Source organism: Pseudophryne corroboree, chromosome 4 (genome assembly GCF_028390025.1).
Source record: "Pseudophryne corroboree isolate aPseCor3 chromosome 4, aPseCor3.hap2, whole genome shotgun sequence".
In the NCBI taxonomy this organism is placed as follows: Eukaryota; Metazoa; Chordata; class Amphibia; order Anura; family Myobatrachidae; genus Pseudophryne; species Pseudophryne corroboree.
The window spans coordinates 600,233,231-600,258,609 of NC_086447.1; the positions used below are offsets into that span (position 1 = coordinate 600,233,231).

The 25,379-nt window shown below is 48.6% G+C and overlaps 1 protein-coding gene across 2 annotated transcripts in view; it reads right to left on the reverse strand.

Moving 5' to 3' along the window:
* The window catches only part of TBCE (tubulin folding cofactor E), a 517,370-nt gene that overhangs the window by 324,598 nt on the left and 167,393 nt on the right, over positions 1 to 25,379 (reverse strand). For both annotated transcript variants that reach the window (XR_010176094.1, XM_063917562.1), the window contains exons 6-7: positions 10,205 to 10,375; positions 9,736 to 9,824 (exon numbers count right to left, since the gene is read on the reverse strand). Coding sequence is in view for 1 of the 2 variants with exons in the window: in XM_063917562.1 (XP_063773632.1) it covers positions 9,736 to 9,824; positions 10,205 to 10,375 (260 nt within the window). In the remaining variant the exon portion in view is untranslated. The remainder of the gene's footprint in view (positions 1 to 9,735; positions 9,825 to 10,204; positions 10,376 to 25,379) is intronic.

A 25,379-nucleotide genomic window follows, 5' to 3' on the forward strand; every position in this document is an offset into this window, starting at 1 on the left:
AAGTATGGGCTTTTACAGGACAAATACCCCAACTCCGACACATGTCTAGCAGAAGCCAAAGCCAACAAAGTGACCGCTTTCCACGTAAGAAATCTGACTTCAACCTCCTGTAGAGGCTCTAACCAGTCCGATTGGAGGAACTGCAACACCAAGTTAAGGTCCCAAGGCGCCGTAGGCGGTACAAAGGGAGGTTGGATGTGCAGAACTCCCTTCAAAAAGGTCTGAACCTCCGGGAGGGCAGCCAACTGTTTTTGGAAGAAAACGGATAAGGACGAAATCTGGACCTTCACATATCCCAACTTAAGCCCATATCCACACCAGCTTGAGAGAAGAGGAGAAAACGTTCCAGTTGAATCTCCACCGCAGGAAATTTCTTGGACTCACACCAAGATACATATTTTTTCCAAATTCGATGGTAATGTTTAGACGTTACTCCTTTCCTAGCCTGTATCAGGGTAGGAATAACTTTGTTCAGAATGCCCTTCCGAGCTAGTATCAGGCGTTCAACCTCCATGCCGTCAAACGTAGCCGCAGTAAGTCTTGATAGGCGAACGACCCCTGCTGCAGCAGATCCTCCCGAAGAGGAAGAGGCCTCGGCTCTTCTTGCAGTAGATCCAGAAGATCCGTGTACCAAGCCCTTCTTGGCCAGTCTGGAGCAATGAGGATCGCTTGAACCTTTGTTCTCCTTATGAGCTTTAGAACTCTTGGGATGAGTGGAAGTGGAGGAAACACATACACCGACTGGAACACCCATGGAGTCACTAGGGCGTCCACCGCCACTGCTAGCGGGTCCCTCGACCTGGAACAATACCGTTGAAGCTTCTTGTTGAGACGAGAGGCCATCATGTCTATTTGAGGTAAACCCCAAAGATCGGTTACCTCCTTGAATACCTCCAAATGGAGACCCCACTCTCCAGGATGGAGATCGTGTCTGCTGAGGAAGTCCGCTTCCCAGTTGTCCATTCCCGGAATGAAGATTGCTGATAGTGCCAACGCGTTTTTTTCTGCCCATAGGACGATTCTTGTTACCTCTGCCATCGCAGCTCTGCTCTTCGTTCCGCCCTGTCGTTTTATGTAAGCCACTGTTGTCACATTGTCCGACTGCACTTGAATGGCCCTATTTCTCAGAAGATGGGCCGCTTGGAGGAGACCATTGTAGACGGCTCTTAGTTCCAGAATGTTTATCGGCAGGCCGGCTTCCAGGCCTGACCACCTTCCTTGGAAGGTTTCCCCTTGAGTGACTGCGCCCCAGCCCCGGAGACTTGCATCCGTGGTTAGAAGGATCCAGGCCTGAATCCCAAACCTGCGGCCCTCCAGAAGGTGAGATAATTGCAGCCACCAGAGGAGTGAAATCCTGGCCTTTGGCGACAGACGAATTCTCTGGTGCATGTGTAGATGGTATCCCGACCACTTGTCTAGGAGATCCAGTTGGAAGGACCGAGCGTGAAACCTCCTGTACTGCAGAGCCTCGTACGAGGCCACCATCTTCCCCAGAAGGCGAATGCACTGATGAATTGTCACCCGGGCTGGCTTCAAGACATCCCAGACCATCGTTTGAATCACCAACGTCTTTTCCGCTGAGAGAAACACCCTCTGCACTTCCGTGTCGAGGATCATTCCCAGAAAGGACAATCTTCTGGTTGGTACCAAATGTGACTTTGGAAGATTCAGGATCCAACCATGTTTTCTGAGAAGCTGAGTCGTGAGTGTTATGGAACGTAACAGCTTCTCCTTGGACGATGCCTTTATCAGCAGATCGTCCAGATACAGAATTATGTTCACCCCCTGTCTGCGGAGGAGAATCACCATTACCGCCATCACCTCGGTGAACACCCTCGGTGCTGTGGAGAGACCGAATGGGACGGCCTGGAACTGAAAGTGACAGTCCAACAGTGCAAATTGCAGATAAGCCTGATGCGGCAGCCAAATCGGAATGTGGAAGTACGCATCCTTGATATCCATGGATACTAGGAATTCGCCCTCCTCCAAACCTGATATCACTGCCCTTAAGGACTCCATTTTGAACTTGAACTCCCTCAGAAAGGGGTCTAGTGATTTTAAGTTCAGAATGGGCCTGACCGAACCATCCGGTTTCGGTACCATGAAAAGGTTCGAATAGTAACCTTTGTTCTGCATGTGGGGTGGTACTGGCACAATGACCTGTGCTTCCACCAACTTTTGGACAGCTTCTTGCAGGACAGTCCTGTCTGCCAGCAGACCTGGGAAGCCGGATCTGAAAATCAGTGAGGGAGATTTTGAAATTCCAGCCTGTACCCCTGGGACACAATATCTTGCACCCAGGGGTCCAGGCCGGAGGACACCCAGACATGACTGAAATGTCTGAGTCTCGCTCCCACCGGCCCCACCTCCGTGGTGTGTAGTCCACCGTCATGTGGAGGACTTTGGTGTACCTGAAGCAGGTTTCTGTTCCTGGGAACCTGCAGCAGCAGGTTTCTTGAACTTGGGCTGACCTCCCCGAAAGAAGGTGTTGGACGGCTTTGCCTTTCTGGGCTTGTTAGACCAAAAGGACTGTGGCGTAACTGAAGAAAAGGGTTTCTTCGGAGCAGGTGTAGCTGAGGGAAGGAAGGGTGACTTACAAGCCATAGCCGTGGAGATCCACGCATCTAACGCTTCCCCAAAGAGAGCCTGACCTGTGTAGGGTAGGGTCTCCACACTTCTCTTGGATTCTGCGCCAGCAGACCAGTGGCGCAACCACAGCCCTCGACGAGCTGATACTGACACGGAGGAAATCCCCGCAGCCATGGAACCCAGGTCCTTCATGGATTCTACCAGAAATCCTGCCGAATCCTGAATGTTACGTAAAAACAATTCAACATCACATTTCTCTATCCAAATCCAGTATCCAAATCCCCAAGTAACGTGCCTGACCACTTTACTATAGCTTTGGCAATCCAAGCACTGGCAATAGTGGGACGTAGTATTGCCCCAGACGCCGTGTACATGGATTTGAGTGTATTATCAATTTTACGATCAGCCGGCTCTTTCAAGGCGGTAGATCCTGGAACAGGTAAAACCACCTTTTTTGAGAGTCTGGATACTGACGCGTCAACAACAGGCGGGTTTTCCCATTTTTTCCTATCCTCTACTGGGAAAGGAACCGCTACCAGAACCCTTTTAGGTATCTGGAATTTTTATCCGGGTTTTCCCAAGCCTTTTCAAATATAGCATTTTGCAAATTCCTTTGACGTAGGGAAGGTTAGCAAGGCTTTCTTATTTTCAGTGAAGTAAGCCTCCTCAACCTGCTCGGGTGTTGTATAAGCAATATTTAACACATCCCTAATAGCCTCTATTATCAACTGCACCCCTTTTGCAAGGGATGCAGCCGCCCGCAACACATCCCCGTCACCTCTGTAGTATCAGAGTTGGTATCGGTATCATCCTGCATGATCTGAGCAAGAGCACGTTTATGGGAATATACAGCGGGGAGCCCTGATGTACCAGAGCTGGGCCATACTGCCATAGAGTTCTGTAAAGCCTGAGTTGCAGATTAATTTTATGCAACCCTATTAGAAATCTGAGAAATCATAGATTTGACGGAGGGTAACCACTCAGGCTCCCTTGTTGGAATCTGTGCTAAACCAGTGCAATCCTGATGGAATGGGATCATCCTGAGAGGACATATCCTCTGCAGCATATGACACAGAGGGGGTAATTCTGAGTTGATCGCAGCAGGAACTTTGTTAGCAGTTGGGCAAAACCATGTGCACTGCAGGGGAGGCAGATATAACATGTGCAGAGAGAGTTAGATTTGGGTGTGGTGTGTTCAATCTGCAATCTAAATTGCAGTGTAAAAATAAAGCAGCCAGTATTTACCCTGCACAGAAACAAAATAAAACACCCAAATTTAACTCTCTCTGCACGTTATATCTGCCTCCCCTGCAGTGCACATGGTTTTGCCCAACTGCTAACATAAGTTCCTGCTGCGATCAACTCAGAATTACCCCCAGCGTCCCTGGACATTGCTTAATGGAGACCACAGACACTCCACACACACACACAGGGGAGGGCAGACTGAGTTTCACCCCCAAGAAAGGCAAGAGAGACACAGAGATTGGAGCCAACCCACACACAGCGCTTTTAATACAAAGGGCGCCAAATCCCCTGGTACCATGTTAGATAGCTGGAGTTGCTGTGGAGGTACTTGCTCTTCACTGTCAGCACTGTGCAGGCAGGAAAATGGCACTGAAACGCTGCTGGGTCCGCTCTGAGGAGAAGCTCCGCCCCAAAAATGCCTGGTACTGGGGTAGGAGTAGACAACCCTTTGGAATATGTGCCTGTGACAGTGAAGGACCAGTGGGTAGAGGGTCTACGAGATTCTAGGGCCTCACTCATATTGATTGAGTTGGACCTGATTCCAGCCTTTTGGTGATTCCTGAGAAGTACATCCAAATTACCACTGCTGAAGGAAAACAGGCTGATATACCCGTTGCCAAGATACATCTGGACTGAGGAGCTGATCAAGGAATCTTTGAGGTCAAAGTACTCAAGGGGCTACCAGCCATGGTCATCTCGTGAATGATCTGGCACAAAGACTGGTGACATGCTTCGTCCAGGTGGTGACCAGAAGCCAAACACGAAGGGTGACAACCCAGGTGACAGATACAGAACAGAACCAACTTACCCAGACCACAATGATGAGTGACTTCAGTCCTTTGTTCAGTACTTTAGAGGTAGACTTTGGGGAGGCGGACTGGAGTGAGTTCCGACAGGCCCAATAGAGGGACCCTTCTCTAAGTAAATTGAGGAGTGCAGCCGACCTGGGGTTATAAACAGTTGATGGAAGCAAGATAGTCTGGAAAGAGGAATTACTGTACCTCAGCCCAGACAGGAGACATTAATGCTTACTAAACAGCTGGTGGTACCTATACAGTACAGAGCTCAATTACTAGCTCTTGCCCTTGTCATTCCCACAGCCAGGCAAATGCTGACCCGACTGAGAAGGATTTTCTTCCATCCACGGATCTCTAGAGACATTAAGCAATACTGGGACACTCTATGATACCTGCCAGAGACTGAGGAAGCCCTGACAGAAAGCTCCTCTGCACCCTTTACTTATTATTGGGGAGCCCTGCGCCCATGTTGCCACAGACCTATTCAGATCATTAGCTATTCCCAGTCATACAGGCAAGAAGTACGTCCTAACGCTGGTGGACTTTGCTACACGTTACCCTGAGGCCGTGGCCTTGTCATCTATTGATACAGAACATGTTGCGCAAGCACTGACAGACATCTTCAATCAGGTCGGATACCTGCAGGGAGTCGTCACAGATCAAGGGTCCCAATTCCAAAATTAACTAATGCAAACAGAGTGGGAAAAGTGACCTCTTTGGGCCACTCTATCATCTTGAGGCGAATGGATTCAATGGAACACTAAATGACTCCTACAAGCTTATGTGCAGTACAAGAGGAGGGGCTGGTAGAGAGCTCTGTAAACAGCTTCTATTCACTTATCGGGAAGTTCAGCAGGCATCTACCGAATATTTCCCATTTGAATTATTTTACGAAAGAAAAGTGGAGAGGCCTCTAGATGTGGTTAAAGAAAACTGGGAGGGAACTTTCCAAGAACACCAGCAGCCCATTTTACAATATGTAGAGAATATGCGGAACCAGATGAGAAGATTTCTACAGTTAACTCATGAGCATCTCTGAGAATCACAAGAGATACAAATGGAATTGTATGACACCCACGCTCAATACTGAGAGTTGCATCCAGGGCAAAAGGTCATGGTGCATATCCTAGTGTGGAGAAGTAAACTGCAGATCACTTGGAATGGACTCTATACTGTGTTAAGGCACACAAGACCGGTCAATTAATAATAATCATTTTATTTATATTGCGCTCTTTCTCAACAGGACTCAATGCGCTTTCCAGACGTCAAAAACAATGCACATAATACAGAGGATTTGAGTAATGCAGCAATAGATCAGCCACACAGACATATAAGAAAATTAAGTGCACCTTCCACATAAATCGAATCAAGGCTTAACGAAATTGTCAAGTAGCGATCATGGCAGCATGCTGCCCCCGATGAAGACAACAGACACTAATCCATTGCCTGACCTTTTGGGTGCTGCTAAAGAGAAGAAAGGAGTGGAATCAGTCCAGGTAGGATAACAACTGAATGTGGCCCAGCAGCGGGAGATGTGGAGGCTCTTAGAGGCTGAACAATCTGACTCATCTGACCACCCACTGCCCAGGCTGAACTCATCTGACTGTCCACCATGTGAACACTGGAAGAATTAAGCCCATCTGACACTGAATATATAAGGCAGATAAAGGTTGAGATTGAGGAGATGCTAACTTTGAGGATCATTGTGCCATCTAATAGCCCATGGGCTGCTGGGGTTATGTTGGTCCCCAAGAAAGCTATACTACATGGTTTTACGTGGACTACTACAAATTGAAGTCATAACAACTGATGCTTACCCTATGTCCCATGTTGAATAGCTACTGGACCTGACTGGAGGGGCCAAGTTCATCTCGATGATAGACTTCAGCAAGGGCTAATCCCACTTAGCAAAGAAGCCCAGGAGCATTCTGCTTTCATCACGACGGTAGGAGTCTATGAGTGTACTACCATGCCTTTCAGTATGAAGAACACCCCGGCCACGGTTCAGCAAATGGTAAATGACCTACTACAGGGGTGTTAATATTCTGCCCAAGTCTACCTCAATGACATCGCCATCTTCAGCCATATTTAAGAAAAGCATTTAACTCAGGTGACATTAGTGCTGAAGTGGATCAGACAAACTGGGCTCACCATAAGTCCAGATAAATACCAGATTGGGATGGCTGAGAGTCAGTACCTAGGACATAAGAGTTGGAGAAGGTGCCATCAGACCAGATCTGGTGAAGGCTCTTGCCAATTGGCCCAGACCTATCAACCAGATGCAAGCGACGGGTTTCCTAAGAGTCACCTGCAATTACAAGAAATTCATACCACATTACAGCACCATGGCCAAGTCTCTGATAGACTTGACGAAAAGATATAAGCTCAGAAGATTGAATGGACTGTTGAGTGTGAGCAAGTTTTCAACACCTTAAAAGATACGCTGACTCGGGTCCCAATAGAAAGTTCATTGGGCAGACAGATGCTTTGGGGTGTGGACTTGGGACATTGTTGAGCTAGGTGGGAGAAGGCATTAGGAAGCATCCAATCGTGTATCTATCTCGTAAGCTAGCTGACCACCACTATTGACAAGAAGCTACAACCTTATCTCTATGGGAAAGAATTCACTGTTGTTACTGACCATAACCCGTTGAATTGATTAAATGGAACCTCAGGGGGAAAATTAGAGATTTTTGAGGTGGAGTTTGGCATTACAAGGTTTCAACTTTTCCATTTCTCCCAAAAAAGGAACGAGACCATCACAACACTGACAGGTTGTCCAGATGTTAGGAAACGTATGCCAAGCTTTGCAAACCTTCAGGCCAAGTCTGAAATTGGGACTGTGTCTGTCTCCTCAAGAAGGGAGAGGTATGTGAGGAGGCAAGGGAAAGAGACATCTAGGACTTGCCTGCATGTTAGAAAGAGTTAACCCTATATTCTAAGTTGTGTTCTTAAACTGATGCCTTCCATCTGCAGAAGTCCCACACAGAAAGCATGCCAGAAGCAGACAGCACAGTAGTGTTCTTTTTAGAAAAATCTTTTGGACAGACTGACAACAGGGCACACCAAACAGAAAGGAGGTAGGACCTGCAGGGGAAAATTCTGGGAGTGATGAAGTATCAGGGAGAAAGTGACTGTGCTGTGGGGAGATGAGGGTGCACAGCTTGACTCACTGGAGGTTGGGGTGTCATCACCTCTCAGTGGTCAGCCATTTTGTGTGCCCTGCTACAGCTGTCAGCACTGGCCAGGACGGGAGGAGATACGGAGCAGCTGGAAAGAAGTTTGATGAACTCTGAGTGGAATTTATTAGAATAATCCTGCTTGCTCTTTGGTGGATTTCTGGGTCTCCTTGAATAAAGCTCACCTTGTTTTCACTGTAACCCGTTCCGCTGTGTGATCCCTGAACTCTGAGATACCCAGGTCACCCGGTATCCTCATAGAAGGAGATGCCTGGCATGAGTGTGCTGACAGGTCCCATGCAATTAAACTAGAATCAGGTAAGTTTTCTTTTGCTGAAAAAGCAACTAGGACACACCAGGAGACGATTGATTAATTTGCTATGCTTGTATATCTGTGTGCAACCTAGTCTGTATATGAAGCAAAACGTAACTGGGCATGGAAAAAAGCTGCAGCCACTGGATCGTAGTATATCGAATGCATATTCAGAGACTCAGAAGCATACAGATATAAAAGTTTCAAATTATTCAGCAGAGTATACTGATGCATCATAGTTGCATCACATTACAACGACTATGGGGTATATTCAATTGAAGTCGAAAGCTGCCGTCTGTCGAAAAGACGTCAGTTTTCGACTTTTTTAGGTCGGAATGGGTTCCGACCATTTCAATTTAACCCCAAATTTTTCGACTTGAAGTGAGATGGGGAGAGCAACGCCGGAGACGGGGAGACCAGTGCCGGAAACGAGGAGAGCCGCGCCGGGGAGAGCAGTTGCGGAGGATGTCACAGCCGCCGCTCACAGCAGCATCACCTGGCTCCAGCAAGCGAGACCTCGCTTGCTGGAGCCGGGTGGACGCTGCCGTAAACGGCAGCTGTGATGCAGGGACTGGGAGAGGAGGGACGGCGAGAGTCAGAGAGACGAGGGGAGGGGGGGGGGGGGGCGCGGGCAGACGGGGGAGAGAGCCGCTGCTGCAGCGCTGCTCTCCCCCGTCTGCCCGCGGCTCTCCCCCATATCTCTATTCAACTTCAATTGAATATACCCCTAAGAAACATTTCAGCAAAAAATGTCTGACGCTGGCAGAGACTCACGGGACCTGGTGTGTCAACAGAGGCTGTTTGGCATGACTGCAGCAAAGATGTATAAACACTGATCATCTTCTGTACAGATTGCTCTCATTCTTTCCCTTTATGAATTCCCTCTAATATATGATGCACAATGCTAACAGAGTATCAATGGATCTGGTGTGTCAGGAGCGGCTGTTTGGCACAACTGCAGCAATGATATATGAGGACGCATCTGTGTGATGATAATTATGTGTATTATACAGCAGGATTCATAGAGAACATCATATAATAAATAATTCTAAAATAAAAATAGTCCGTCTTCTCCTAGAGCAGGGGTGGGGAACCTTTGGTCCTCCAGCTGTTGTTGAACTACACATACCAGCATGCCCTGCTACAGTTTTGCTATTTGGCCATGCTAAAACTGTTGCAAGGCATGCTGGGATGTGTAGTTCAACGACAGATGGAGGGCCACAGGTTCCCCACCCACTCCTAGAGGATGAATTATAGAACCTACGTTATTCCTTTGGATATACGCAGTGGAGTACTTCCCACTACGCACATGAGGCACGTTCCTAGGGGCAGCACACCAGGCTGATGAGGTCAGGTGATTTATTTATTTTTTGTGACTACAACTTTTTTTCCAGTTTTATTTGGCAAATGATGGGAGTGGGACAATAGGCAGCAAATGTGGTACAGAAGGTGGTAGTAGGGTGAGGTCGAGGCTTCATTGGCAGTCTCGAGGCATCCATTGCTGGCAGATAAAGGTGGAAAAGATCCACTGCTTTAAATTGTATAATCTCTTCAAAGCAGCATTTCAATATTAGTTAATGACATGTATTTAATACAACGATAAAAAGGATACTTGGACATGAATCAAATATCTCTCCTTTATGACCAGCATTGCTGACTGCACATTCCCGAAGTGAGATGTCACACAATGTGACCAGCTTGCTGAAAGAAAAAACAAAAATAAAACACACTATGGGTGAAATTCAAAAGCTGCAAAGGATTTCGTGCATCTGTGCCTCCTGTTGCATTATACAGAGCGGGAACACGCACAAAAGTGTTTGCTACCCCATAGTGTAGAGAGCACTTTTTTTGTGAATTGGCCGGGCGAAGGGTGCAAGACCAGGTGCAACAGCAACGGCAATTTGCACCCTTTGCAGACAAATTAATTCCTCCGTAATAATACCAATCCACAACAACAATTTAGAGCAACACCTTTCATAAGAATTCATGGCTAAAGTGCAATAGCCTCTGATTTTTTTTTAATTATGTAAACTTTATAATACATTAGTAATGAGAAAAAAATAGCTATGAAAAAAGCTTACCTTTGTTCATCTTGAACTGACTCAATGCCAATAAGTTCTACAGTTTTTTTCCCAATCACCAAATTTTCATTCCAATCACTGTTCGAACCATAGCGCTTGGTCACTGCAGTAAGGAAACTCACACCAAAATCTGCCTTCTTAGGTCTAATAAAAGACCCTCCAGTAGCATGGCTAAAATAATAAGCAAATGGCAATAAGAACAAAATAAATTGAAGCAAATCTATTGATCAAAAGTTTTTTCTTTAATAAAAACAAAAAAGATAACAAGTTTGTCGTCTTCACAATTTTTTCTCATGAATGGATGCGGTTAAGATGCCGGCTGTCAGGATCCCGGCAGTCGGAACAGACGCTGTAATCCCAACAGGGTCAGGAGACCGATTCCGGAATCCCAACCGTAAGAATAGTGGAAAGGTTAGGGCCAGGGGGAGGTGGAGGTTAGGTCTGGGCGCCACGCGGGGGAACTAGGCTGCTGGGAATTGGGGGTTAGGCACCACTGGGGGGAGGTTAGCTTTAGGTTGTGGGGAAGGGGGGTGTTAGGGTCAGGAACCACAAGGGGAGGTTAGGGTTAGGCAATAAAGGGGGAGGAGAGAGCGGGTAACATACTTACCTCGCTCCTATAGGGATTTCAAACATCGGGATCCCGTCGTCGGTATTGTGACTGACAGCATCCCGTCTGGCGGTCAAACATTGTGAACCCATCAAAACCATTAGACAAAACAAAAGAGAAAAGAAATCTTTTGGAGCTACAACACAAAGAAAATAAGAATTTACTCACCGGTAATTCTATTTCTCGTAGTCCATAGTGGATGCTGGGGACTCCGTCAGGACCATGGGGAATAGCGGCTCCGCAGGAGACAGGGCACAAAATTTAAAAGTTTGACCACTAGGTGGTGTGTACTGGCTCCTCCCCCTATGACCCTCCTCCAAGCCTCAGTTAGGATACTGTGCCCGGACGAGCGTACACAATAAGGAAGGATTTTGAATCCCGGGTAAGACTCATACCAGCCACACCAATCACACCGTACAACTTGTGATCTGAACCCAGTTAACAGTATGATAACGTAGGAGCCTCTGAAAAGATGGCTCACAACAATAAACAACCCGATTTTTTTGTAACAATAACTATGTACAAGTATTGCAGACAATCCGCACTTGGGATGGGCGCCCAGCATCCACTACGGACTACGAGAAATAGAATTACCGGTGAGTAAATTCTTATTTTCTCTGACGTCCTAGTGGATGCTGGGGACTCCGTCAGGACCATGGGGATTATACCAAAGCTCCCAAACGGGCGGGAGAGTGCGGATGACTCTGCAGCACCAAATGAGAGAACTCCAGGTCCTCCTTAGCCAGGGTATCAAATTTGTAGAATTTTACAAACGTGTTCTCCCCTGACCACGTAGCTGCTCGGCAGAGTTGTAATGCCGAGACCCCTCGGGCAGCCGCCCAAGATGAGCCCACCTTCCTTGTGGAGTGGGCATTGACAGATTTAGGCTGTGGCAGGCCTGCCACAGAATGTGCCAGTTGAATTGTGCTACAAATCCAACGAGCAATCGTCTGCTTAGAAGCAGGAGCACCCAGCTTGTTGGGTGCATACAGTATAAACAGCGAGTCAGATTTTCTGACTCCAGCCGTCCTTGAAATATATATTTTCAATGCTCTGACAACGTCCAGCAACTTGGAATCCTCCAAATCGCTAGTAGCCGCAGGCACCACAATAGGCTGGTTCAGGTGAAACGCTGATACCACCTTAGGCAGAAAATGAGGACGTGTCCTCAATTCTGCCCTGTCCGAATGGAAAATCAGATATGGGCTTTTATACGATAAAGCCGCCAATTCCGACACTCTCCTGGCTGAAGCCAGGGCCAGTAGCATGGTTACTTTCCATGTAAGATATTTCAAATCTACCGATTTGAGTGGCTCAAACCAATGGGATTTGAGAAAATCCAAAACTACATTGAGATCCCACGGTGCCACTGGGGGCACAACCGGGGGCTGTATATGTAGTACTCCTTTTACAAAAGTCTGGACTTCAGGAACTGAAGCCAATTCTTTCTGGAAGAATATCGACAGGGCTGAAATTTGAACCTTAATGGACCCTAATTTGAGGCCCATAGATAATCCTGTTTGCAGGAAATGTAGGAATCGACCCAGTTGAAATTCCTCTGTCGAGGCCTTCCTGGCCTCACACCATGCAACATATTTTCTCCAAATGCGGTGATAATGTTGTGCAGTCACCTCCTTCCTGGCTTTGACCAGGGTAGGGATGACCTCTTCCGGAATGCCTTTTTCCCTTAGGATCCGGCGTTCAACCGCCATGCCGTCAAACGCAGCCGCGGTAAGTCTTGGAATAGACACGGTCTCTGCTGAAGCAGATCCCTTCTTAGAGGTAGAGGCCACGGATCTTCCGTGAGCATCTCCTGAAGTTCCGGGTACCAAGTCCTTCTTGGCCAGTCCGGAGCCACTAGTAGCGTTCTTACTCCCCTTTTCCGTATAATTCTCAGTACCTTGGGTATGAGAGGCAGAGGAGGGAACACATACACTGACTGGTACACCCATGGTGTTACCAGAGCGTCCACAGCTATTGCCTGAGGGTCTCTTGACCTGGCGCAATACCTGTCCAGTTTTTTGTTGAGGCGGGACGCCATCATGTCCACCATTGGTCTTTCCCAATGGACTACAATCATGTGGTGAACACTGCTGACAGTGCTATCACATGATTTTCCGCCCAGCGAAGAATCCTTGCAGCTTCTGCCATTGCCCTCCTGCTTCTTGTGCCGCCCTGTCTGTTTACGTGGGCGACTGCCGTGATGTTGTCCGACTGGATCAACACCGGCTGACCCTGAAGCAGAGGTTTTGCCAGGCTTAGAGCATTGTAGATTGCTCTTAGTTCCAGTATATTTATGTGAAGAGACGTTTCCAGGCTTGACCACACGCCCTGGAAGTTTCTTCCTTGTGTGACCGCTCCCCAGCCTCTCAGGCTGGCATCCGTGGTCACTAGGACCCAGTTCTGTATGCCGAATCTGCGGCCCTCTAACAGATGAGCACTCTGCAACCACCATAGCAGAGAGACCCTTGTCCTTGTCGACAATTTTATCCGCTGATGCATCTGCAGATGCGATCCGGACCATTTGTCTAGCAGATCCCACTGAAAAATTCGTGCATGGAATCTGCCGAATGGAATCGCTTCGTAAGAAGCCACCATTTTTCCCAGGACTCTTGTGCATTGATGCACAGACACTGTCCCTGGTTTTAGGAGTTCCTGACGAGTTCGGATAACTCCCTGGCTTTCTCCTCCGGAAGAAATACCTTTTTCTGAACAGTGTCCAGAATCATCCCTAGGAACAGCAGACGTGTCGTCGGGATCAGTTGGGATTTTGGAAAATTCAGAATCCACCCGTGCTGTTGGAGCACTACTTGAGTTAGTGCTACTCCGACCTCCAGCTGTTCTCTGGATCTTGCCCTTATCAGGAGATCGTCCAAGTAAGGGATAATTAATACGCCTTCTCTTCGAAGAAGGATCATCATTTCGGCCATTACCTTGGTAAAGACCCTGGGTGCCGTGGACAATCCAAACGGCAGCGTCTGAAACTGATAATGACAGTTTTGTACCACGAACCTGAGGTACCCTTGGTGTGAAGGGCAAATTGGGACATGAAGGTAAGCATCCTTGATGTCCAAGGACACCATAAAATCCCCTTCTTCCAGATTCGCTATCACTGCTCTGAGTGACTCCATCTTGAACTTGAATTTTTGTATGTACAGGTTCAGAGATTTCAGATTTAGAATAGGTCTTACCGAGCCGTCCGGCTGCGGTACCACAAATAGCGTGGAGTAATACCCCTTTCCCTGTTGTAGAAGGGGTACCTTGATTATCACCTGCTGAGAATACAGCTTGTGAATGGCTTCCAATACCGTCGCCCTGTCTGAGGGAGACGTTGGCAAAGCAGATTTTAGGAACCGGCGAGGGGGAGACTTCTCGAATTCCAACCTGTAACCCTGAGATACTACCTGCAGGATCCAGGGGTCCACCTGCGAGTGAGCCCACTGTGCGCTGAAATTCTTGAGGCGACCCCCCACCGCCCCTGAGTCCGCTTGTAAGGTCCCAGCGTCATGCTGAGGCCTTTTCAGAAGCCGGGGAGGACTTCTGCTCATGGGAAGGGGCTGCTTGCTGCAGTCTCTTACCCTTTCCTTTGCCTCGGGGCAAATATGAATGTCCTTTTGCTCGCTTGTTCTTATAGGAACGAAAGGACTGCGGCTGAAATGACTGCGTCTTTTTCTGCTGGGAGGGGACTTGAGGTAAAAAGGTGGACTTCCCGGCTGTTGCCGTGGCTACCAAATCCGATAGACCGACCCCAAATAATTCCTCCCCTTTATACGGCAATACTTCCATATGCCGTTTGGAATCCGCATCGCCTGACCACTGTCGTGTCCATAGACTTCTTCTGGCAGATATGGACATCGCACTTACTCTTGATGCCAGAGTGCAGATATCCCTCTGTGCATCTCGCATATAAAGGAATGCATCCTTTAATTGCTCTATAGTCAATAAAATACTGTCCCTATCCAGGGTATCAATATTTTCAGTCAGGGAATCCGACCAAGCCACCCCAGCACTGCACATCCAGGCTGAGGCGATTGCTGGTCGCAGTATAACACCAGTATGTGTGTATATACTTTTTAGAGTATTTTCCAGCCTCCTATCAGCTGGATCCTTGAGGGCGGCCGTATCAGGAGACGGTAACGCCACTTGTTTGGATAAACGTGTGAGCGCCTTGTCCACCCTAGGGGGTGTTTCCCAGCGCGCCCTAACCTCTGGCGGGAAAGGGTATAACGCCAATAACTTCTTTGAAATTAGCAGTTTTTTATCAGGGGTAACCCACGCTTCATCACACACGTCATTCAATTCCTCTGATTCAGGAAAAACTACAGGTAGTTTTTTCAGACCCCACATAATACCCCTTTTTGTGGTACTTGCAGTATCAGAGATATGCAAAGCCTCCTTCATTGCCGTGATCATATAACGTGTGGCCCTACTGGAAAATACGTTCGTTTCTTCACCGTCGACACTAGATTCGGTGTCCGTGTCTGGGTCTGTGTCGACCGACTGAGGCAAAGGGCGTTTTACAGCCCCTGACGGTGTTTGAGACGCCTGTACAGGTACTAACTGGTTTGCCGGTCGTCTCATGTCGTCAACCGACTTTTGCAGCGTGCTGACATTATCACGTAATTCCATAAACAAAGCCATCCATTCCAGTGTCGACTCCCTAGGGGGTGACATCACCATTACCGGCAATTGCTCCGCCTCCACACCAACATCGTCCTCATACATGTCGACACACACGTACCGACACACAGCAGACACACAGGGAATGCTCTGATAGAAGACAGGACCCCACTAGCCCTTTGGGGAGACAGACGGAGAGTTTGCCAGCACACACCAAAGCGCTATAATTATATAGGAACAACCTTATATAAGTGTTGTTTCCTTATAGCTGCTTAAATATATATAATATCGCCAAAAAATGCCCCCTCTCTCTGTTTTTTACCCTGTTTCTGTAGTGCAGTGCAGGGGAGAGCCTGGGAGCCTTCCTAGCAGCGGAGCTGTGTAGGAAAATGGCGCTGTGTGCTGAGGAGATAGGCCCCGCCCCCTATTCCGGCGGGCTCTTCTCCCGGTTTTTCTGAGACCTGGCAGGGGTGAAATACATCCATATAGCCTCATGGACTATATGTGATGTATTCTTTTTAGCCAGAAAGGTATTAACATTGCTGCCCAGGGCGCCCCCCCCCAGCGCCCTGCACCCTCAGTGACCGCCGGTGTGAAGTGTGCCTGAGCGCAATGGCGCACAGCTGCAGTGCTGTGCGCTACCTCATGAAGACTGAAAAGCCTTCAGCCGCCGGTTTCTGGACCTCTTCTTACTACGGCATCTGCAAGGGGGTCGGCGGCGCGGCTCCGGTGACCCATCCAGGCTGTACCTGTGATCGTCCCTCTGGAGCTAGTGTCCAGTAGCCTAAGAAGCAAATCCATCCTGCACGCAGGTGAGTTCACTTCTTCTCCCCTAGGTCCCTCGTTGCAGTGAGCCTGTTGCCAGCAGGACTCACTGAAAATAATAAAACTATCAAAACTTTTACTCTAAGCAGCTCTTTATGAGAGCCACCTAGATTGCACCCTGCTCGGACGGGCACAAAAACCTAACTGAGGCTTGGAGGAGGGTCATAGGGGGAGGAGCCAGTACACACCACCTAGTGGTCAAACTTTTAAATTTTGTGCCCTGTCTCCTGCGGAGCCGCTATTCCCCATGGTCCTGACGGAGTCCCCAGCATCCACTAGGACGTCAGTGAAATAAGGGAACAACCACATTATCCATAAGGCAGACTAGACTGCAGCCTAGGGGCCAGACAGGGACTATGGGCCCTTCAATGTTTTTTGCTGAGGCACTGTTACCTGCACCCTAGGGCTCCAATGGTTAACGGCACTTTGCACTCTGAGCCACAGCAAGACACACTCGCAGTCAGCTGAGATTTGTTTTGAGACAATGGGGGGCAGGAGAGACAGCAAACCAACAGAGCACTAGCTCTATTACAAAAGAGGTCAGCAGACTTTATTTTAACTGGGTATTGGTGTCTGTGTGAATATTGAAAGTGCAAATAATGGCATAAGCTCTGCTACCCAAACTTCAGCAGCAGTGGGATGAAAGATTGAAGTGCCGGAGGGCCCAAAATACCTGCAAGTCTATGGGCCCAGCCATGGGTTAATACAGCTCTGACTGTACAACATCAGTGCTTTATTCCTAGACAGAACAGAGACCAGGACTTTAGACTAAATACACTGGCGCTATAATACAGATGGAGGATTAGTGGGATCTCACGATAACCATACAATGTCACTGTTTTTGGATTCAAACTTATGTAAGAAAAAAAACTTTAAACTAGCTCACCAACTTTGTCCAGGACATGATACAGATGATAAGAATTCAAGGCGCTTACACACAACACTAGCACATTATTATATACTAATTAAAAATAAGAATTTACTCACAGGTAATTCTATTTCTCGTAGTCCGTAGTGGATGCTGGGAACTCCGTAAGGACCATGGGGAATAGACGGGCTCCGCAGGAGACTGGGCACTCTAAAAGAAAGATTAGGTACTATCTGGTGTGCACTGGCTCCTCCCTCTAAGCCCCTCCTCCAGACCTCAGTTAAGGAAACTGTGCCCGGAAGAGCTGACACAACAAGGAAAGGATTTGGAATCCAGGGTAAGACTCATACCAGCCACACCAATCACACTGTACAACTTGTGATAACCATACCCAGTTAACAGTATGAACAACAACTGAGCCTCAGTAACAGATGGCTCATAACAATAACCCTTGAGTTAAGCAATAACTATATACATGTATTGCAGAGAGTCCGCACTTGGGACGGGCGCCCAGCATCCACTACGGACTACGAGAAATAGAATTACCGGTGAGTACATTCTTATTTTCTCTGACGTCCTAGTGGATGCTGGGAACTCCGTAAGGACCATGGGGATTATACCAAAGCTCCCAAACGGGCGGGAGAGTGCGGATGACTCTGCAGCACCGAATGAGCAAAGGCAAGGTCCTCCTCAGCCAGGGTATCAAACTTGTAGAACTTAGCAAATGTGTTTGAACCCGACCAAGTAGCAGCTCGGCAAAGCTGTAAAGCCGAGACCCCTCGGGCAGCCGCCCAAGAAGAGCCCACCTTCCTTGTGGAATGGGCTTTTACTGATTTAGGATGCGGTAACCCTGCCGCAGAATGAGCTTGCTGAATCGTGTTACAGATCCAGCGCGCAATAGTTTGCTTTGAAGCCGGAGCACCCAGTTTGTTGGGTGCATGCAGGACAAACAGCGAGTCAGTTTTCCTGACTCCAGCCGTCCTGGCTACATAGATTTTCAAAGCCCTGACTACGTCCAGCAACTTGGAAGCCTCCAAGTCCCGAGTAGCCGCAGGCACCACAATAGGTTGGTTCAAATGAAACGCTGATACCACCTTTGGGAGAAATTGGGGACGAGTCCTCAATTCTGCCCTGTCCATATGGAAGATCAGATACGGGCTTTTACATGACAAAGCCGCCAATTCTGACACACGCCTAGCTGAAGCCAAGGCCAACAGCATGACCACCTTCCACGTGAGATACTTTAGCTCCACGGTCTTAAGTGGCTCAAACCAGTGTGATTTTAGGAAATCCAACACAACGTTAAGATCCCAAGGTGCCACTGGAGGCACAAAAGGGGGCTGAATATGCAGCACTCCCTTAACAAACGTCTGAACTTCAGGCAGTGAAGCCAGTTCTTTTTGAAAGAAAATAGATAGGGCCGAAATCTGGACCTTTATGGATCCTAATTTTAGGCCCATAGTCACTCCTGACTGTAGGAAGTGCAGGAATCGACCCAGCTGGAATTCCTCTGTAGGGGCCTTCCTGGCCTCACACCAAGCAACATATTTTCGCCATATACGGTGATAATGTTTTGCTGTCACGTCTTTCCTAGCCTTTATCAGCATAAGAATAACTTCATCCGGAATGCCCTTTTCCGCAAGGATCCGGCGTTCAACCGCCATGCCGTCAAACGCAGCCGCGGTAAGTCTTGGAACAGACAGGGCCCCTGCTGTAACAGGTCCTGTCTGAGAGGCAGAGGCCATGGGTCCTCTGAGATCATTTCTTGTAGTTCTGGGTACCAAGTTCTTCTTGGCCAATCCGGAACGATGAGTATAGTTCTTACTCCTCTCTTTCTTACTATCCTCAGTACCTTGGGTATGAGAGGAAGAGGAGGGAACACATAAACCGACTGGTACACCCACGGTGTCACTAGTGCGTCCACAGCTATCGCCTGAGGGTCCCGTGACCGCAATATTGTTTTTAGCTTTTTGTTGATGCGGGACGCCATCATGTCCACCTGTGGCAGGTCCCAACGATTTACAATCTGTGTAAAGACTTCTTGATGAAGTCCCCACTCTCCCGGGTGGAGGTCGTGCCTGCTGAGGAAGTCTGCTTCCCAGTTGTCCACTCCCGGAATGAACACTGCTGAGAGTGCTAGCACGTGATTCTCCGCCCATCGAAGAATCCTTGTGGCTTCTGCCATTGCCATCCTGCTTCTTGTGCCGCCCTGGCGGTTTACATGGGCGACCGCCGTGATGTTGTCTGACTGAATCAGTACAGATTGGTTTTGAAGCAGGGGCTCTGCTTGACTCAGGGCGTTGTAGATGGCCCTTAGTTCCAATATATTTATGTGTAGAGAAGTCTCCAGACTTGACCACTGTCCCTGGAAGTTTCTTCCCTGAGTGACTGCCCCCCATCCTCGGAGGCTTGCAGCCGTGGTCACCAGGATCCAGTCCTGTATGCCGAACCTGCGTCCCTCGAGAAGATGAGCACTCTGCAGCCACCACAGCAGAGACATCCTGGCCCTTGGGGACAGGGTGATCAACCGATGCATCTGAAGATGCGATCCGGACCATTTGTCCAACAGATCCCACTGAAAGATCCTTGCATGGAACCTGCCGAAGGGAATTGCTTCGTAAGAAGCCACCATCTTTCCCAGGACTCGCGTGCAGTGATGCACCGACACCTGTTTTGGTTTCAGGAGGTCCCTGACCAGAGATGACAATTCCTGGGCCTTCTCCTCCGGGAGAAACACCTTCTTCTGTTCTGTGTCCAGAATCATTCCCAGGAAAAGCAGACGCGTCGTAGGGATCAGCTGCGACTTTGGGATATTCAGAATCCAGCCGTGCTGTTGCAACACTTCCTGAGAGAGTGCTACGCTGACCAACAACTGCTCTTTGGACCTCGCCTTTATGAAGAGATCGTCCAAGTACGAGATAATTATAACTCCCTTTCTTCGAAGGAGTATCATCATTTCGGCCATTACCTTGGTAAATATTCTCGGAGCCGTGGAGAGACCAAACGGCAACGTCTGGAATTGGTAATGACAGTTCTGTACCACAAACCTGAGGTACTCCTGGTGAGGTGGGAAAATGGGGACATGCAAGTAAGCATCCTTGATGTCCAGCGACACCATAAAATCCCCCTCTTCCAGGCTTGCAATAACCGCCCTGAGCGATTCCATTTTGAACTTGAACTTCCTTATATAAGTGTTCAAGGATTTTAAATTCAGGATGGGTCTCACCGAACCGTCCGGTTTTGGTACCACAAACATTGTGGAATAGTAACCCCTGCCCTGTTGAAGGAGGGGGACCTTGATTATCACCTGCTGGAGGTACAGCTTGTGAATTGCCGCCAGTACTACCTCCCTTTCCCTGGGAGCAGCTGGCAAGGCTGATTTGAGGTAACGGCGAGGGGGAGTCGCCTCGAACTCCAGCTTGTATCCCTGAGATACAATTTGTACAACCCATAGATCCACTTGTGAGCGAACCCACTGGTTGCTGAAGTTTCGGAGACGCGCCCCTACCGCACCTGGCTCCGCCTGTGGAGCCCCAACGTCATGCGGTGGACTTAGTGGAAGCAGGGGAGGATTTTTGTTCCTGGGAACTGACTGCCTGGTGCAGCTTCCTTCCTCTACCCTTGCCTCTGGCCAGAAAGGATGCTCCTCTGACCCTCTTGCCTTTCTGAGGCCGAAAGGACTGCATTTGATAATACGGTGCTTTCTTAGGCTGTGAGGGAACCTGAGGCAAAAAAGTCGACTTCCCAGTAGTTGCTGTGGATACGAGGTCCGAGAGACCGTCCCCAAATAGTTCCTCACCCTTATAAGGCAAAACCTCCATGTGTTTTTTCGAATCTGCATCACCTGTCCACTGCCGAGTCCATAATACTCTCCTGGCAGAAATGGACATTGCATTAATTCTAGATGCCAGCAGGCAAATGTCCCTCTGTGCATCCCGCATATATAAGACGACGTCTTTTATATGTTCGATGGTTAGCAAAATAGTATCCCTGTCGAGGGAATCCATGTTGTCTGACAGGGTATCAGTCCATGCTGCTGCAGCACTACACATCCAGGCTGAAGCAATAGCAGGTCTCAGTAGAGTACCAGAGTGTGTATACACAGACTTCAGGATAGCTTCCTGCTTTCTATCCGCAGGATCCTTTAGGGCGGCCGTATCTTGAGACGGCAGTGCCACCCTTTTAGATAAGCGTGTTAGCGCCTTGTCCACCCTAGGGGATGTTTCCCAACGTAACCTATCCGTTGGCGGGAAAGGGTACGCCATCAGTAACCTCTTAGAAATCCCTAGTTTCTTATCAGGGGAACTCCACGCTTCTTCACACAAATCATTTAATTCATCAGATGGGGGAAAAGTCACTGGCTGCTTTTTCTCCCCAAACATAATACCCCTTTTGGTGGTAACCGGGTTAATATCAGAAATGTGCAATACATCTTTCATTGCAGTAATCATGCATCGGATGGCTTTTGTAGACTGTACATTTGTCTCATCCTCATCCACACTGGAGTCAGACTCCGTGTCGACATCTGTGTCTACCATCAGAGCTAGCGGGCGTTTATGAGCCCCTGACGGCTTCTGAGTCGCCTGGGCAGGCGCGGGCTGAGACCCCGGCTGTCCCAAGGCTGCTGCGTCATCAAACCTTTTATGTAAGGAGTTGACACTGTCGGTTAAGACCTTCCACATATCCATCCAATCAGGTGTCGGCCCCGTCGGGGGCAACACCACATGTATCTGCCCCTGCTCCGCCTCCACGTAACCCTCCTCATCAAACATGTCGACACAGCCGTACCGACACACCGCACACACACAGGGAATGCTCAGACTGAAGACAGGACCCCACAAAGTCCTTTGGGGAGACAGAGAGAGAGTATGCCAGCACACACCACAGCGCTATATAACACAGGGATTTACACTGCTAATAAGTGATTTTCCCAAAAGCTGTTTGTTTTTATCGATTTGCGCCTAAATTTATGTGCCCCCCCTCTCTTTTTAACCCGTCTTGTACCTGGATACTGCAGGGGAGAGCCTGGGGAGCGTGCTTCCAGCGGAGCTGTGAAGGGAAAATGGCGCTGGTGTGCTGAGGAAGAAGGCCCCGCCACCTCAGCGGCGGGCTTCTGTCCCGCGTTTTCTTTAACTTAATGGCGGGGTTTTTTACACATATACAGTTAGCTGGCTGTATTATGTGTATATTTAGCCAAAAGGTAATATAATTGCTGCCCAGGGCGCCCCCCCCAGCGCCCTGCACCCTACAGTGACCGGAGTGTGTGGTGTGCTGTGGGAGCAATGGCGCACAGCTGCAGTGCTGTGCGCTACCTTAATGAAGACCGGAGTCTTCTGCCGCCGATTTCATCTCCTTCTTCTGTCTTCTGGCTCTGCAAGGGGGACGGCGGCGCGGCTCCGGGAACGGACGATCGAGGTCAGGCCCTGTGTTCGAACCCTCTGGAGCTAATGGTGTCCAGTAGCCTAAGAAGCACAAGCTAGCTGCACGCAGGTAGGTTTGCTTCTCTCCCCTCAGTCCCACGTAGCAGTGAGTCTGTTGCCAGCAGATCTCACTGAAAATAAAAAACCTAACAAATACTTTCTTTCTAGCAAGCTCAGGAGAGCCCACTAGGAGCACCCAGCTCTGGCCGGGCACAGATTCTAACTGAGGTCTGGAGGAGGGGCATAGAGGGAGGAGCTAGTGCACACCAGATAGTACCTAATCTTTCTTTTAGAGTGCCCAGTCTCCTGCGGAGCCTGTCTATTCCCCATGGTCCTTACGGAGTTCCCAGCATCCACTAGGACGTCAGAGAAATAGGATTTTAATACCTACCGGTAAATCCTTTGCTCTCAGTCCGTAGAGGATGCTGGGGATGCTTCAAGAACCGTGGGGTATAGACGGGATCTGCAAGAGACATGGGCACTTTAAGATTTTAAAAGGGGTGTGAACTGGCTCCTCCCTCTATGCCCCTCCTCCAGACTCCAGTTAGATTCTGTGCCCAGTGAGACTGGATGCACACTGACCGCGGGTAACCCCACCGCTGAACGCAAAGTTCCCACCATTGAAACTAATGGAGGGAGCTGTGCGATGCGCTGTCTGACAGCAGACGCGCATACAGCCAATCAGGAGAGTGCCACGAAGTAGCGCTTCCTGATTGGCTGAAGGGACCTTCTGTGACAGCAGTCACGGTGGGTCTCTGCATTCGTGGAAAGGGGTCCCATGTGTAAACATGGGACCCCTTTCAGTCCGTTTGGTCCGGGTGTTCATTTTTTTTTTTTTGCCAAGTACGTGGATTATAATCTGGACACTGGATCAGGTGAGTATAATTTTATTCACAGGTACACGTGGATTCTACTTGGACAAGTGGACAGAGGTCGGCGTGTGAACATAGGTAAGTATGTGTGTGTCGACATGTGTGAAATAAAGTTGTACTTTCAAGGTGTGCGTGTCCTGTTTTTATTTGGGTATTTTTTTTCCAGTAGAACTACAGGTACCAGCGGGCCCGTTTTTCTCCCGCATGCTGGTACTTGTGGTTCTCCAAGTACCAGCTTGCGGGGGAGGCTTGCTGGGACTTGTAGTACTACTGGAAAAAACAATATTCTTTCATTTTTTTCAAGGCTATCAGCCCCCCATCCGCAGCCCTTGGATGGAGGGGGACAGCCTCGGGCTGCACCCCTGGCCCTTGGGTGGCTGGGGGGGGGACCCCTTGCTTGAAGGGGTCCCCACTCTCCCAGGGTACCCCGGCCAGGGGTGACTAGTTGGATATTTAATGCCACGGCCGCAGGGCGCTGTATAAAAGTGACCCCCGGCTGTGGCATTATCTGTCCAGCTAGTGGAGCCCGATGCTGGTGTAAAATATACGGGGGACCCCTACTCTTTTTGTCCCCCGTATTTTTTGCACCAGCACCAGGCGCAGAGCCCGGTGCTGGTTTTAAAAATACGGGGGATCCCCTGTCAGTTTTTTCCCAGGATTTTTAGAACCACGACCGGCTCGAAGAGCCCGAGGCTGGTTATGCTTTGGAGGGGGGACCCCACGCAATTTTTTTCCGGGTTTTTTACCGTTTTTCCCCGTTTTTTAAAAATCGGATCAAAATCCGTCAAATCGGCCGTTTTTCGACAGCGGGACTGTCGAATCCGTTTTTTATTGAATATGTTGAATTTCGGCACCCACTTGCCGGAATTCGACGGTCGAATTAAAAAACGGGCGAAAAATTGCCGCGATTCGCCGCTAATTGCATATACCCCATAATCTCCCTTCTAACATTGACATTTTTTTTTATTTATTTTCTGCTCCCATTATTTCTCCTAACTACTGCACTCAATAGTTTACTTCAATAGTTGAACATACATTTTTGCTAAAACTACTTTCACCTGAATTTTAACAAATTTACTGTACGTATCGTCTCTACCTCCTGCTGGTTCCGTTACTGCTTCCAATTTTCTGACCCCTTTTTCCCCCAACCACACCATGACCATCTTTTCCTCAACTTCCCTCCTCACTCAGTGTCTGCGTAATCTTTTACTCTGCCACCAGAATGCCGTCAGCGGTGTGAGCACGAAAGAGGCCCTTTCGGGCACGCTGCGCTCGCAACGCTGCGGGCACGGCTATTCTCCCTCCAGGGGTGTCGTGGACACCCCAAGAGGGAAAATAGTTGTCGGTATCCCAGCGCCGGGATCCCGACAGCCGGGATATCGAGTGCCACCCCCTTTTTTCCACCACTATCCTCAACTCCTCTGCCATTCCTTCTTTTCATTCTCTTTTACCCCACCACTAAGCCCTGCACATTCCTATCGATGATGCCACAGAATCCTCTGCTTTTAAACTCTTTACCCTCACATCATCACTTGGTCATTCACAATTTTCTCAATTTTAAGTAATCCCCCTTCTCCACCTCTGCCTCCCAAGGCTACCATCACTAAGAGAAACTTTGAGGTTACTCACATTGGGGTATATTTACTAAGGTCCCGATTTTGACCGAGATGCCGTTTTTTCTTCAAAGTGTCATCTCGGTAATTTACTAAGCAAAAATCTCGGCAGTGATGAGGGCATTCGTAATATTTTGGAAGTCCTAGGAAAAAATCACGAATCAATACACCATCGGTCAAATACGCCTGCAATTTGGTAGAAATCTGGAATTTACTAAAAAGTGCAAAAACACAAACACTGCCGACAATAGCCAAACACTGCCGTGATAAAATACAAATCGTGAAAAAGTGCTAAAAAAAAACAGACCTGCTTTTTTATCCCGTGTTTGTATAGGCATGCACGGATCCAT